Source organism: Cyphomyrmex costatus, unplaced genomic scaffold, assembly GCF_001594065.2.
Source record: "Cyphomyrmex costatus isolate MS0001 unplaced genomic scaffold, Ccosl1.0 scaffold882, whole genome shotgun sequence".
In the NCBI taxonomy this organism is placed as follows: Eukaryota; Metazoa; Arthropoda; class Insecta; order Hymenoptera; family Formicidae; genus Cyphomyrmex; species Cyphomyrmex costatus.
This window is the reverse complement of record NW_017280466.1, coordinates 450,314-466,020: the sequence shown is the minus strand read 5'-3', so window position 1 is coordinate 466,020 and position 15,707 is coordinate 450,314. Positions and strand designations below refer to the sequence as shown.

General features: G+C 36.5%; 1 protein-coding gene across 1 annotated transcript; it reads left to right on the top strand.

Moving 5' to 3' along the window:
• The first annotated feature begins 938 nt into the window (after positions 1-938).
• LOC108781704 (uncharacterized) lies at positions 939-4,679 on the top strand. The gene is made up of 3 exons (XM_018549759.1): positions 939-2,011; positions 2,096-2,796; positions 2,956-4,679. Exons 1-3 carry the CDS (start codon positions 939-941, stop codon positions 4,677-4,679), a joined length of 3,498 nt encoding a protein of 1,165 aa, XP_018405261.1.
• The last annotated feature ends 11,028 nt before the right edge of the window (positions 4,680-15,707 follow it).

The window sequence follows — 15,707 nt, the reverse complement described above, 5'->3', positions numbered from 1 at the left end:
GAAATCACTTAATTTGTTTTTGTTGTTTTATACTAAATTGATTTTCGAATCGACTCCCGCCTACCGCTGTTCCCCTCACCTCGCGCGCAATCCAAATGCCGCTTGACGCTTAGGAACATACTAAGACGCTCATAGACGTAATGCTTGTATCACACTATTGGAGATTACGTCTGCGTTCGCGTTTGTGCTTTTAACAAATCAAAAAGAAGCTGCTCGGCCAGTAGGTCTCGTCTGATTGGTTGAAAATGCAATCGCGAACGCAAACGCAATCTCCAATCGCTAGTGTGATACGGGCTTAAAGAGCATTCGTTCGGGGCGCTCGACACGCTGAAATCTTTATTCTATCTTTTTTTTCGCTGAGTTAATCGCAGTAAGACAGTTCCGAAGAACCACTCGGCCGCGGCAGACGCGTTTCGGTCGGGTGCTTTCTATCTTATATTTTTGAAAGTGTTGCCGACTTCGACTGTGCATTGTATCGTATTACCCGTTCGTTTTTCATATTTTTACGGTTTACATTAAAGACGTGATCTGGCTGTATCCGACCTATTCCATTATTTGGAGGCGTGGAGCCATAAATTAAGAAGAACACGATGTGTGCCTTCGAATGGGCTCGTCTCTATTGTTCGTCATTCTACATTTTTGGACGACTAGGACTCCCATAAACAATTACAATTTACAATAAAGACGTGATCTGGCCGTATCGACCTCCTATTTCATTGTTTGGAGGCGGGAGCTATTAATTAAATAGAAGAAGAAAAATCGTAGTAAGATGTGAGAAATAACGAGGACATAGAACACCTCGAGAATATTATGCGCAAAGTATTTGAGAGTCAAGTGCTCTGTGTGACTTTTTTCTAAAAAAAAGTGTGAAAAAAATTGAAAACCACGAGCGAGTAGAACGCGAACTGCTGGAGCAGTGCAACCGCGCCGCTACCTTCATGGAGTGCAGTTTCGCGGGGAAGCGACGATGCGACGAGTGCATCGAGAACTTGGAAGAACTCTGCCGCGCCAAGCGTTCGCGGGCCGCCGTCGAGCACAGACAGTCACAGTCTACGGTGGTGAGGATCGCTCGACTCGCGGATGCGAGGACTCAATTGGAGCGACGGTTCGTGCACGTTGGTGACGAGTACATCGATCACAAGAACGATAGATCTCTCGTATGGCGCGAGATCGACGCCGCGTTCGAGAGTCGTGTTCTGACCGGTGCGGTGATAAACTCTGGACACATAGAGCCACGACAGTTCTTGGAAGACGCCAGCAGTGTAGTGTTCGAGCGTGTGCGAGGCTCTGTAGGGAGACATGGCAGCGTGAAAGTGAACACCGCGTTCAACGGCGAGTTCGTAGCGGGCGATAAACGCACCGTTATCAGTATAAACTCGAAAAACTGTGAACTCTATCGATACACCGATTTGCGCGAGTGGTACGAGCGGCACGTCATCGAGTCTACATTAATGTCACTCGAAGAGTCCCAGGAGCGTGACAGCGGATGGGCGCTCTCGCGAATCCTCAATTTAATCGTTAACGTGAACAAACTGAATCCTATGCACGCGGGATGCTGCATCGAAGTGCCGCCGAAAATTAAAAATAAGAAAGCGGTGGTTAACGTGCAATCCAGAGACAATGAGTGCTTCGCGTGGTCGGTGGTCGCTGCTCTGTATCCAGCTGAAAGTAATGTAAATCAGACATCGTCGTATCCGAGTTACGCAAAGGTACTGAATCTCAAAGACATTGTGTTTCCGATGACGTTCAAAGACATTAAAAAATTTGAACGTCTCAACGATATCTCGATTAATGTATATGGTATCGAGAATGAAAAGATCCTTCCTTTTCGGCTCACCGACGACAATAAGGAGAAACACGTCAATCTATTATATTTACAAGATGTAAAACGACATCCACACCACGACGACGATGACGGCAGCCTCGGCCATTTCGCGTGGATTATGGATCTGTCCCGACTCATGAGATCACAACTCACCAAAAATAAGAATAAAGTATTTTTCTGCGATCGGTAAGTGTAATAATAAGAAAAATGAATTTTTTAGAAGAAAGAAAAAAGAATATAAGTATTTACTAATAATAAATTTTTTTTCAGATGTCTACACTATTTTTATTCCAATGAGAGATTGCAGTCACACATCATAGAATGCGGTCGGATGAACGACTGCGCTATCCGACTGCCGAGCGAGAACGAGAAGTGGCTCGAATTTCGCAACCACTGCAGGAAGGAGCGCGTTCCTTTTGTAGTGTACGCTGACCTGGAGTGCGTGCTGCGAAATACCGAAGACGCTACGTCATCGACGTCGTACGCGTATCAGCAGCACGAGGTATTCAGCATCGGGTACTACGTGCGGTGCTCATACGACAACGCGTCATCGGCTTATCGGTTCCGTCGCGATAAGAATTGCGTCGCGTGGTTCGCGCGTGAACTCAGAGATTTGGCGCATCGCGTGAAAGATAGAGTATCCGTTAACGTTCCCATGGAAGCGTTATCCAAAGGACAATGGGAGGCGTACCGTAGCGCGACGCACTGTCACGTGTGCGAGAAACCGTTCGCGCCGAACGAAAAGCGGGTACGCGACCATTGTCACCTCACCGGACGATACCGCGGTCCAGCGCATGAGGGCTGCAATTTAAATTATAAAAATTCGTTTTACATTCCGGTCGTATTTCACAACCTATCGGGCTACGACTCGCACTTTATAATTAAAGAAATAGCTACCGCGTATGATGGACAAATAGAAGCACTTTCGATAACGAAAGAAAAGTACACTTTGTTTACGAAATATGTCGACAGTACGAAAGAGAAAAATGAAAAGAATATTAAGAAAAATGCAATTAAATTACGATTCATCGATTCTTATAAATTTTTGAACGTGAATCTAAATAAATTGGCGTCGTATCTCGATAAGGATAAATTAAAAATTGTACGTTCCGAATTTTCGAATCTATCAGACGAAGATTTCAATCTGCTTACTCGTAAAGGCGTATTTCCGTACGAGTACGTTGACTGCGTTGAAAAACTGGATGACACGCATCTACCACCGCGCGAATCTTTTCACAGTTCGTTAACGGGCGAGACCGTGTCCGAGAGCGATTACGCTCACGCCGCGAACGTATGGCAGCGATTCTCTGTACGAACGCTCGGCGAGTACAGCGATCTGTACCTGAAAACCGACGTCTTGTTGTTGGCTGACGTTTTCGAAAATTTTCGCGAAAGTTGTGTCGCGAGTTACAGTTTAGATCCCGCGCATTACTTTACATTGCCCGGTTTCACGTGGGACGCCATGCTGAAATATACGCGCGTAAAATTCGAGCTGCTCACCGACATAGATATGATCATGTTCATCGAGCGCGGTATTCGCGGCGGTTTCAGCCAATGTTCCGGTAGATACGCGCAGGCCAATAACAAATACATGCGTTCGTATGATCTATCGAAACCGTCGTCGTACTTGATGTACTATGACGTGAACGATCTATACGGATGGGCGATGTGTCAACCGTTGCCCTACGCCGACTTTCGATGGGTCGAAGACGCTGCGAACTTTGACGCGAGCGCAATCGCTCCGGATTCGCCCATCGGCTGCATTCTCGAGGTCGATCTAGAGTATCCGCAGCATCTTCACGACGCGCACACTGACCTGCCGTTCTGCCCGACGCGCGATAAGCCGCCCGGCAAGCGCGAAGATAAATTGCTCGCGACGCTGTACGATAAGCAACGTTACGTCATCCACTACCGCAGCCTTCAGCAATGTACACGTCATGGCCTTCGCGTTACGAAGGTTCATCGAGTGTTGCAGTTTGCTCAATCCGCCTGGCTCCGCAATTACATCGAACTCAATACACAGTTTAGTACGAGCACGAGAAGCGATTTTGAGAAGAAATTGTACAAATTAATGAACAACGCGATATTCGGTAAAACGATGGAAAACGTTCGAAATCACGTCGACGTCAAACTAATAACGACATGGGACGGACGGTACGGGGCGGAAGCAATGATCGCGAAACCGAATTTCCACAGCCGCAGCGTCTTCGCGGAAAACCTGATAGCGGTCGAATTGAGGAAACTCGAGGTGAAATTCGACAAGCCGATTTACGTGGGTATGTGCATCCTGGATATATCGAAAACGTGCTTGTACGAGTTTCACCACGAGTACATGTTACCGATGTTTAATGAAAATTGTAAAATTATGTACACCGACACGGACAGTCTTATTTATCGCATCGAATGCGACGATGTCTACGCGGTGATGAAACGCGATATTGCTAGGTTCGATACGAGCGATTATCCGACGGACAACGCGTACGGTATGCCTCTCGTGAATAAGAAGGTGCCCGGCCTGATGAAGGACGAAAACAACGGCGCGATAATGACCGAGTTCGTTGGACTCAGAGCGAAGATGTACGCGTTGCGTGTAGACGGGAAGAAAGATAAGAAGAAGGCAAAGGGTGTAAAGAGCAGCGCCGTAGCGCGAACGATAACGTTCGACGATTACACCCGATGCTTGAACGAAGAGATCGAAATGACGCGCAGACAGTCGTGTATAAGATCGAAGCTACACCAAGTGTATACGGTGTCCGAAAAGAAAGTCGCTCTGAGTCCATACGACGACAAACGATACGTCGTACCAGACTCGACGGAGACGTTACCGTGGGGACATTGGCGGATACCATTGTAATACAAGTGTATTATGAATTCCATATGCGTTTTTTATATTTTACACATTAATGTATTTGTACATTTATATACGTTTTTTTTATGTATTACTGTATTAATGTACTTTTTTATATATGTATTTTATACTTTACTTTTTGCATTCATTGTACTTGCTGTTGTACCTCTCGGTGCAACAAGATATTATTTTGGGATTCGGTCCGCTTAAAGCTTAAAGGGTTGGAACCCACGAGGAAAGACGAGGATAATGAACAAGGTCGTCGAACAAACATTCACTTCACCACTTTTTATTTAAAATAACCCCTTTTATTTTATAATTTTAATAACTGATTACACTTTATTTAATAATTGTATTAATTAATTACAATTTCTCGGTATCGAGGTAGATTCGAATGGTTATTACAATTTATTACAATTTATTTTAGTAATCGCGCTCGTGACTATATGATTAAACCGATCGGGCGACAACGTTATCGCGCATGTTACGTGACTCGGTTACTCGCGACGCGCGTAACGTGTCATTACGTTTAGATTTAAGACAAGACTCTGCGCTCCGCATTTTGGCAGTCGCTTATAATGAGTTTGATGATATCGCTTTTGTCTTCGATCGGACCATATATGGTAATATTCATTACGCCTCTAGCGCGATCGCGTGGTTTAAGAAATGTGCAACCTTGCATTTCCGGTGCTGGTTGCTATGCCGGTTGAAATGAAATAATTTGTGATAGTCGTTTGGGCTATAACATTGCGTAGTTTTTACATATTCTTTGTACTTATTTCATGTACTTATAATTTCTATAAAAAATAATTACGCATATGGAAAGAATAAAGAACGACAATGATATTCTTATTATACTTTTATGTATTTTGTATGAATAAAAAAAAGTAATTCAAACGACGTCGGTTTTATTTATCCATGAATTGTGCAATCCATCGAATCCCAGCTAAAGTGTACTTGATGTACATACACCTTGTCCCCCTTTCTCCGCAGTATTTTCTCCACGAGATACATGCCTGGATGAGTAGCGTGATGCAACTCGTGCTCACAGAACGCTCCAGCGACGGATGTTCCACGATAGTTCTCTAGTAGGTAAGTTACGGGATTAATTGGTACGCTGTACTTTAACAATCTTAAACACTTCAGTGGTCCAATTTGGCGTGTAATCCTTCTCAAAAATCGTCTTGTACTTACTCACGCGTACCGCGTCGCCCTTTGAATTTTGTGGGACCAGCGATCTTTACCGCGCTGTATACCGTGTCCAGGAGTCTTCAGCATCGATTTCCGACGAACGATCCATCCGTATAAACGACATAGAGAGAAACAGGCTGGTCATACCGTTTACTGTTATCATTGTACAATCTACGAAATAAAATTATGCGAAGTGAATAACGGGAGAAAATGTCGCGAGGTCGCAACGTATTTCGTCAGACGGTTATCTCCAAAGTGCGCGTGGCCTTGATTGCGATTTGTAGACCCGAGTTCAATCCCACGTGCGCCCAAACGCGATGATTTTTCGCGTTTAATGAGCCAAAAAATGGCTCCACCTGGTGATCAAAAGATCTATGATCATCAGCGCCGTTCGGATTCGGCGTTAAAAACTGTAGGTCCTATACATCAGTAGTATATCAGTAGATATTTGTCTCTAATATCTAACTGAGGTAGGATTCTGTGGACTAATCACCCACAAATCAGAAAAACTATCTGATTCGAGAAACGAATATAAGCCTCGGACAAAAAAGGTCTATAGACGTCCTATGCTCCACATAAGGAGATAAAAGGTGTCGTTATATATATATATATATATATAATATGTTTACTAATAACTGTACTTATTTTAGAAAAAAAAAAATGAAATAGAGGGAAAAAAATTAAAAGATTTGAACATAAGATCTCCAGCATTCTAGTCTCGCACCTTACGCGCTCGACCATGTAGAGTACTTATAAATCGTTCTTATAAACGAAGTATATTACTCGCATGGGAAATTGTAAACAATTAATATCTCGTAAACTATCGCATTTTGACATAATTTATGCCATTGTGGATTAATGGGAAAGGTATACGATTACAAAAATTTATTTAAATTTATATATCATATGGAACGTCCTCTCATCCTTTATATCGGTACACGGCACGCTGAGCCGGCCGAGAAACATTTTCAGCCGCTCGCGACAAGCGGACGAGCGAGAGGGTCCGATCGTGACATGCGTCTGCCATCTCGCTCGCGCTCGGCTAGTGTGCATGCGTCGGAGGCTGAAGGACAGACAGTCGTGCTGTTGCGCTCTCTTAGCCGAGTCAAGCCGAACGTAGAGACTCAATGGCGAATTCGACAGACTGCACTAGTGCGCACCAGTGTTCTCAATGGCGAATTCGACAGACTGGGAACGGGTAAAATTGCCCCCGCCGAAATGAAAATGCGCATGCCCATCTAGTATTTTGTTATTCATGGTGCGGTCAGTTTCGAACGAGTTCACATTTTGCACATTTTGCACATTTTGCATTTTGCAGTGCGCTTAGATTATCATATTCGGCAAATGAAAACTGACCTAGTGTAGTGCTGAATTTGTATTCGGACGAATCGAATGAACCGAACAAGTGCAAGAAATATTGCACTGACATTTTTGCCAGTGCAGTTTAGTGTACGGACAAATAAAACTAGTTAGGTAGCAAAAAATTACAAAATGGATAAAGAAAGACTATTATTTATTATAGATAAATTATTAGAAACAAGTAGTAGTAGTGATGATGAAGATATGTTATGTTTAATAAAAGAAGAAAGGCCGGAAGTTAATTAAAAACAAAAAAATTAAATTATTATTATTATTATTATTATTAATTAAAAATTAAATTATTAATTGAATTATTAATTAGAGTGTAGTTTTGCATTCGTTCCGTGTCAGGGCAGCACCCTATCAGGGCAACATCGTGTCAGGGCAGCACTAGAACCGTGTCAGTGCATATGTATCGAATGTGTCATAAGGGTCTCTAGTCGAACGCAGCGTGCTGGGACCCCAATGTGCATCACTGCTCGATAGTCTAGACGCATCTTAACGTGCGATCGACCTTGATCGAGCGCCACACCGATTGCGCAACGTTCAAATTATAAATAGATCGCACTCGCGTTGCGATTGAATAATTGCTATAGAAACTAAATTTAAAACGAGGAAAAAAATAATACACGACGACGATTGCTTCATTATGCAAAATGAATAATAGGAAAAAGTATCTCGTCGCTTGACCTTGATCGAACGCTGCACCGATTGCGTATAAATAGATCGTACTCGCGCTGCGATTGGATAATTGCGTGAAAATTTACGGAAACTGATACGCACCGATCGCGCTCAGGTAGACGCAGCAGGGAAGAAAACACTATTGCGAATTAAATGTATTACAGGTAGCTTCGAAACGACAAATGTACACATTTTTTTTTTCAAAAAACGACAAATTACGATATTAAATTAACGGTATAAAACAAGCCGAAATAAAGTTGACAATATTTATTAAATTCTATACATTAAAAGTTAAAAATAAAATTATAACGAGAAACGTTTCGACTTATACGAAGTCCTTTTCAATCTTAAATAATAACATGAACATTAACAAATTAATTATAATAATAATACAAGAAGCCATGGTCAATTGGTCAATTTATTGTCACTCAAGTCGAAAGTAAATGTATGAATATTGTCTCTTACAGTCGAAATAAGAAAATCATCCGTATCATGATTCTAAGTATAATCATTAACGTCACATTAAAACAGGAACTTAAAATATGTAAATTATAAATGAATAGATATATATTAAACTTACGGTAGATCAGATACTGTATAATTTTCTTCCTTCGAACGAACATTATAAATTAAAACATGATCTGTACTTAAAGACAATTTAGATCTAACAATTTATAGAGATAATGGTACTTTAAAACTAGATTGGTATCATAATAATTCATTTTCTGGAAGGTACTTATCCTTTTTATCAAATCATCTTTTGTCTCAAAAAATTGGAGTTATATGGTATATGGCTTAGTTGATAGAGCATTATTATTTTCAAATTCTGAATTTCACATCAAGAACGTGGAATTCTGTATTACGACGTTATTAAACAACAATTATCCTATAGATTTGATATTTATTACAATATAGAAAAGAATTGATTTGTTAGTGAAATTTAAATTACAGTCTACACATACGGAAAATCAAAATACTAATAATGTTCCCCCGAACAAAAAATTATTTGTATTACCGTACATTCCTAAAGTTACGAATTCTATTATATCTAGTTTAAATAGAGATGTTTTTACTATAGAAATCAGAAATATATTAATAAACTTAATAAAATCATTAAAGTCCACAAAGATAATACTCATAAGATACAAAAGAATAACGTTGTCTATAAAGTAAATTATAATTGTTGCGATGCGTCATATGTAAGACAAACTAAAAGAAAGTTGATCACGAGGGTTAATGAACATAAACATGATATTAAAGGTAATCCAGCAAGGAATTCAGTATTGTCCGAACATTGCAATCAATTTGGTCATTCTTTTGATTGGAATGATATTCATAGATATATTATGGATGTTGAATCACATTGTAAAAAGAGACTGATTTCTAAGATGCTTTTTATCAAGGATATACCATATATGTATACAAATAATAAACACATAGCAAAAATAATTACATAAATAAATATGTAATGCATCATTATAATAACGAATATTATTAATAACGAATATTATATAAAAATGTCGGCCTTTAGAAATATTGCGATGCAATATTGCAACAATATATTACAATGTAATGTATTATATTAAATTGCAATAATGCTGCAATATTGCATCGCAATATTTCTAGAGGCGGACACTTTACCGTTGCTGCAATGTTGCAACCGTGCAAATAAATATTGCTGCTATATTGCTGCAATATTTCTGTGCTGATTGGGTATAAGGATACTACATCCATTACACGACAACATCCATTAGAGCACCTCGTACAACATCTCCTATCCATTTAATTATATCTCGCATAAAAATTACATCTGTGTTCACAATTTCTTTCGTCGTTGTTTTATTATTATTATTACAAAGAGTAAATAAAATAGTATTTGAGTATCTATCTCATTGTCAATCGCGTTTTGTTTCTCTGGCACTATAGCTAAAAATGCTAAAATGTGTGATCCTAAAAAATTAATAATTTTCGTACAGATTATAAAATTTATGTATCAAAACTACGGCACCGTGTAAAGGATCCATAACTACGAAGAAGGTTTTGTAAATATATGCTCGTTTTTGCTTTGAATTAGAGAAAGTCGCGAAAGAAGTAAAACGTAGTCAGTCATATTTGCATTCATCTATAACATATTTATCCTTATTTATTTATTCGTTTGTGCTTATTGTAATTATTTTTTAAAATTCTAGCCTCTTGCATGGAAAGAATCATATCGTCTACCCCTCTTTTCACAAGATGATAACAAAAACTTTAATGCAAACAGAAAATAAACATATTTATAATTGATGTAAAGAAACTTAAAAAGACAAAGTAAATCAAGTGAAACAGAATTGGAAAAACGAGAATTTCAAGGCACATACCTTACGAGGATGTTGTACGTCTTTTATCTTTATGCTCCGAGTCTATATATGATAACTCAGGTATCATTTAGTACGAGAATTTTTTTCATATTCCTTATATTTGTAATAACGTCAATTATTTTTGTGAATCGTCGTTTTGTGTCGTTTTAGAAGTGAAGAAAGTCTGTAAAGTTTCCGTAGAAATGTTTATTGAAATAATTCCTTTAATTCTTGCTATTCAATGAAGTACCCACCTATACATTTGTCCACAAAACTCACAATGGTAAGGTTGTTCGCTTTTATGAGTACTCTCATGTTTACTCAGTTGCGATTTTTTCTTAAACTCTTTATTACACGTCTCACACTTGTATGATACACCTCCAATATATAGGTCCTTATTAGACTTGTAACGTTCATCATTGTAATGGTTTGCTATTATGTGGTATTGTAGGTTTTGTTTTTGCCTGCAATGAGAGACAGTTTCAATATTTATTATTTTTTCCAGTTAATTTAATTATGGATATTGTATTTAAATTATTTTCTATATTTATTATTTTTCACCAGTTTTTTTTAATTTAATCATTTACACTGATTTGAAATAACAATAATTTTCCTAATCCTTGTTCTTCAATTAAATTCTCACCTCAACATTTGTCCACAAAACTCACAATGATAAGGTTTTTCATCTTTATGAGTACTCTTATGTCTATTCATTTGGTATTTATACTTAAACTCTTTATTACAAATCTCGCATTTGTATGATACACCTCCAATATATAGGTCCTTATTAAACTTGTAACGTTCATCATTGTAATGCTTTGCCACGATGTGCGTTCTTAGGTGTGTTTTTTGCCTGCAATGCGACCGTTACAATATTTATTATTTTTTACCAGTTAATTTATAATCATTGACATTGATTTGAAATAACAATAATTTTCTTAACCCTCGTTCTTCAATTAAATACTCACCTAAACATTTGTTTACAAAACTCACAATGGTAAGTCGATTTTTCGCTTTTATGAGTACTCTCATGAAGACGCAGATGCGATTTATTCTTAAACTCTTTTTTACACGTTCCGCATTTGTATGATGTACCTCCAGTATATAGGTCCTTTTCATCATTATAATGCTTTCTTATTATCATGTGCTTTCTTAGGTGTAAGATTTGCCTGCAAAATTTATTACTTTTTAAGTTTTTACTAATTAATTTAATTAAATTACTAAATTATTTTTTTAATTCTTGTTGTTCATTTAAATACTCACCCAAAAGTCTTTCTACAACATTTACATTCAAAAGATTTTTCTCCATTATGAAATTTTTCATGTCGAATCAATGTCGATTTACGATTAAACTCTTTACCACACATATCGTATATGTGTAGTCTTATTTCACTATGTACGTCGATATTATGCCGATTCGAACTTATCCGGGATTCAGAGTGCACTTCTTCATATTAAGAAAAGCGATTGATATGAACAAAATGTGAAAATATAAGTATCGTAAAGCCGATAATTGTTTAAATACAATGCAGAAAGTTACCAAAGCTGAAACTGTACTGAACTTCATATGTTTATATGTCTTACCGTGCTGGGGCATATCCTTTGTGTCGTAATTTTTTACCTCATGTTGATTCATTTTTTTTTTTTTAGAATTAACTTTTAAACTCTTTAAAGATATTGGTCGTTTCACTTTATTGTAATATTCCTTATACTTATACTTTCGTTATTAACACGTTCTAAATATATTTGTACTCGTTTACGCTGACATTTATCCACCTTAAATCATAGAATGGAATAATTTTTTTAATAATACGATACAATTTTATTATGCTGTCAGTTAGAGCCAGGCAAAAAATTCATCAAAATAGTAATTGAAATATTAAATACTAGCAATCTTTGTAATAAATTACAGAATATAAAATACTTTTAATTTCTTGATTTGAAATACATACAATACAGTAATATTTCCAAATTTTTTACTTCAAATACAAAATACTTTTTTTTTTTAAATAAAGATACAAAATAATCCCAAACTTTTTTTGGAATACTGTTTTTAATATGTCTGTTAAGCTAGCACCCCCCCCCACAAAAAATCAAAATGGCACCTATGCCAGAATTAAGTGCTATTTATGTGCTAATTATGTGCTCTAATGCCAATTTTTGTGCTCGAACGGTTTAGCAGGAAATCGCAATTAAAGGTGGGGGTGCTAGCTTAACGTTAAGTTAGCACCTCCCATATTAAATCATACACAGAATTAAAAAAATAGTACAGTAAAATTTTGTGCTTTTTATGTGCTTCCAATATCATCAATCACAATTATTGTAACAGTAACGGTTTTAGAGATATCTATAAATTTCGATACATATTATAACAACGGTGCAAGAGTAAAGTGCCAGTTAGAGTGCAGCCAGCGAATTGGTTTCAGGCTCAAATTGTTCCTCGATTTATGTGCTTTCAAAATATGCACAACGAGATTTTTGTGCTCACCCCCTTGTACCGAAAAATCACCCCATAAGTTAGCACCCACCTTCTCCTTCCAAGAGTAAAGTGACAGTTAGAGTACAGGCAGTGAGCACAAAAATCTCGTTGTGCATATTTTGAAAGCACATAAATCGAGCAACAATTTGATAGTAAAACCAATTCGCTGCCTGCACTCTAACTGGCACTTTACTCTTGGAAGAAGACGCTTATGGGGTGATTTTTCGGTACAAGGGGATGAGCACAAAAATCTCGTTGTTCATATTTTGAAAGCACATAAATCGACGTACAATTTGAGACTAAAACCAATTCGCTGGCTGCACTCTAACTGACAGTTTATTCTTGTAAGCAGACTGTGGGTGCTAACTTATGGGGTGATTTTTCCATACAAGGGGGTGAGCACAAAAATCTCGTTGTGCATATTGTGGAAGCACATAAATCGAGGAACAATTTGAGACTAAAACCAATTCGCTGTCTGCACTCTAACTGGCACTTTACTCTTGCACCGTTGTTATAATATGTATCGAAATTTATAGATATCTCTGAAACCGTTACTGTTACAATAATTTTGATTAATGATATTAAAAGCACATAAAAAGCACATAATTTTACTGTACTATTTTTTAAATTCTGTGTATGATTTAATAGGAGAGGTGCTAACGTAACGTTAAGCTAGCACCCCCACCTTTAATTGCGATTTCCTGCTAAACCGTTCGAGCACAAAAATTGGCATTAGAGCACATAATTAGCACATAAATAGCACTTAATTCTGACATAGGTGCCATTTTGATTTTTTGTGGGGGGGGTGCTAGCTTAACAGACATGTTTTTAATGTGCAGTAAAAGAATTTATTTAAATTCAAATTTGATAAATTACTTTCAAATAAAATACTCAAAAAAAATCCTTTATGAGTAATTTCTAATAATCCTTGGATTTGTTCTTTTTGACTCAACTTTTGCATCAGTTTACCTTTCATCCTTTTCTCTTCAAGTGAGAAGTAAAAAGAAAAAGATGAACTAGTGCAAAATTTCAGTCAAAAAGAGTAGACTTTTTGACAACAATGATAATAGCTTAAATTTTTCACATAGGATAATCTTATATCACAAAAAAATATACGGAAATTGTATTTGAAATGAAAAATACATTAAATATCCTTTTTGAAATAAAAAATACAAAATACTTTCTACGCTTGTATTTGAAATGTGTCCAGCCTGCTAACATCTGTCACTTATAATGTGATAAGAAAATATCAGATAGGTGTTTTAATGCGAGATTAAATTATAAAAATAGGAGATATTTTAATTTAAAATAACGTCTGACATTAGATAACTGCTGGACTTATATAAACATATTCAAGCAGTTGGGCCTTATATTTAAGGCTTCCTTAATGTTTATCTTTAAATGCTCTACGTATTATATTGATGATTACTGAGCATCTAAAGATAAATTTAAGGAATTCTTAAATGAAGTCTAACTATATATGGATACGAGCTTTATAATGATGTAACAACTTATATGCAATACTTACGGATTAGGCATAGCAATCAAAACATAGAAGTAAGGTTGAATTTGAAATTGTTTTCTGACGTCCAAGCATGTCAGAATCATGAGAACTACAGTGTCAAGGTCTACACATGTGTACGTATAAATACAATATATAGGAGTGATTCTTTCGAAAACTGACATGACATTTTGACTAGTCTTTAATATTGTTTACACTGTTTTATAAAAATCACTCGTACACTTACATTTTATACAATGTGTTACTCTGAAAGAAAAGCTTACTCATTTTATATTAATTTAGTTAGTATTAATTTTTCTTCATATAAAATATATAGATTCAATACTTTACAATGTAGATTGTGACAAGACTCAATATGTATTTTAACAACTAATATAAAGAGAGAAGGGCCATGAGCCAATAAATTATAGATATTCGCAAATTCTCGCAAGTGCTGAGATGCGCGTATATCTCTTTATATAGAATCTCGATTTAATAACTTACATCGGCGTATAAGGGAGGCTTCCATTACAATACCTTACTGATGAGTCCAGTAGTGAAAGCCGGGACGAAACGCAAAAATTAGGTGATATTCTTTGCAATATATTGTATTAGAGTAAATTAAAAGAATTTAACGAATTTATTGGCTCATGGCCCTTCAATACTTTACATTAAATTTTATAGGACCGCGAGGATCAAAAGCAATGTCTTATCTTATAAGTGATTGGAATCATGACTAGCAAAATTAATGTTAAATATTTTTAAAGGTTATTATTATAACTAAATTTCGCTCGTTTTTTGCAGTACAAAGTACATATAAAGAAAAAACCGGTCTTAATTGAGCAGTAATACATTTTTTTTTATAAAATAAGTGTGTTTTAATTGGTAACATTTGTGCGCTTAACAGAATCAGACGAATACGAGATGAGGGTAACCACTATAGCTGAAATATTGTCCCACAGATTACATAATTTTATTTGATTTCATACGATTTCATCTGATGAAAAATAATTTTCTTTACTATATTTATGAATTAAGTTATTTAGTAAAATAAACATATATATCTGAAATTATACAATTATTCCTTGTAATTGCATATGTAATTATCGAATTATACATAAGGATTTCATATGAATCTTATATACTGATTTCAGGAACTCTATCCCACGATTACATTAAAAATGGTTATCCCCTCGGACGAATATTTAAAGACGAATACTTATACTCTTCTTTTACACATTTTGTTATAAAATTTCCACATTTACACAAAAATAGGAGTATTTTATAATTTCTTCGAAATAATTTGTACTACATCACATGTCACTTAAGATTATGCTTTCTTCTCTATGACTTGTAATTGTGACATTACGTCTTTAAGAATCGCTGCAGGAAGGACCCGTGAGTTTCGAAACATCAATTTTAATTATTATATTTTTTTTTATTCTTTATATTTTTGATTTTATATTGTATAGAGTATTAGATCC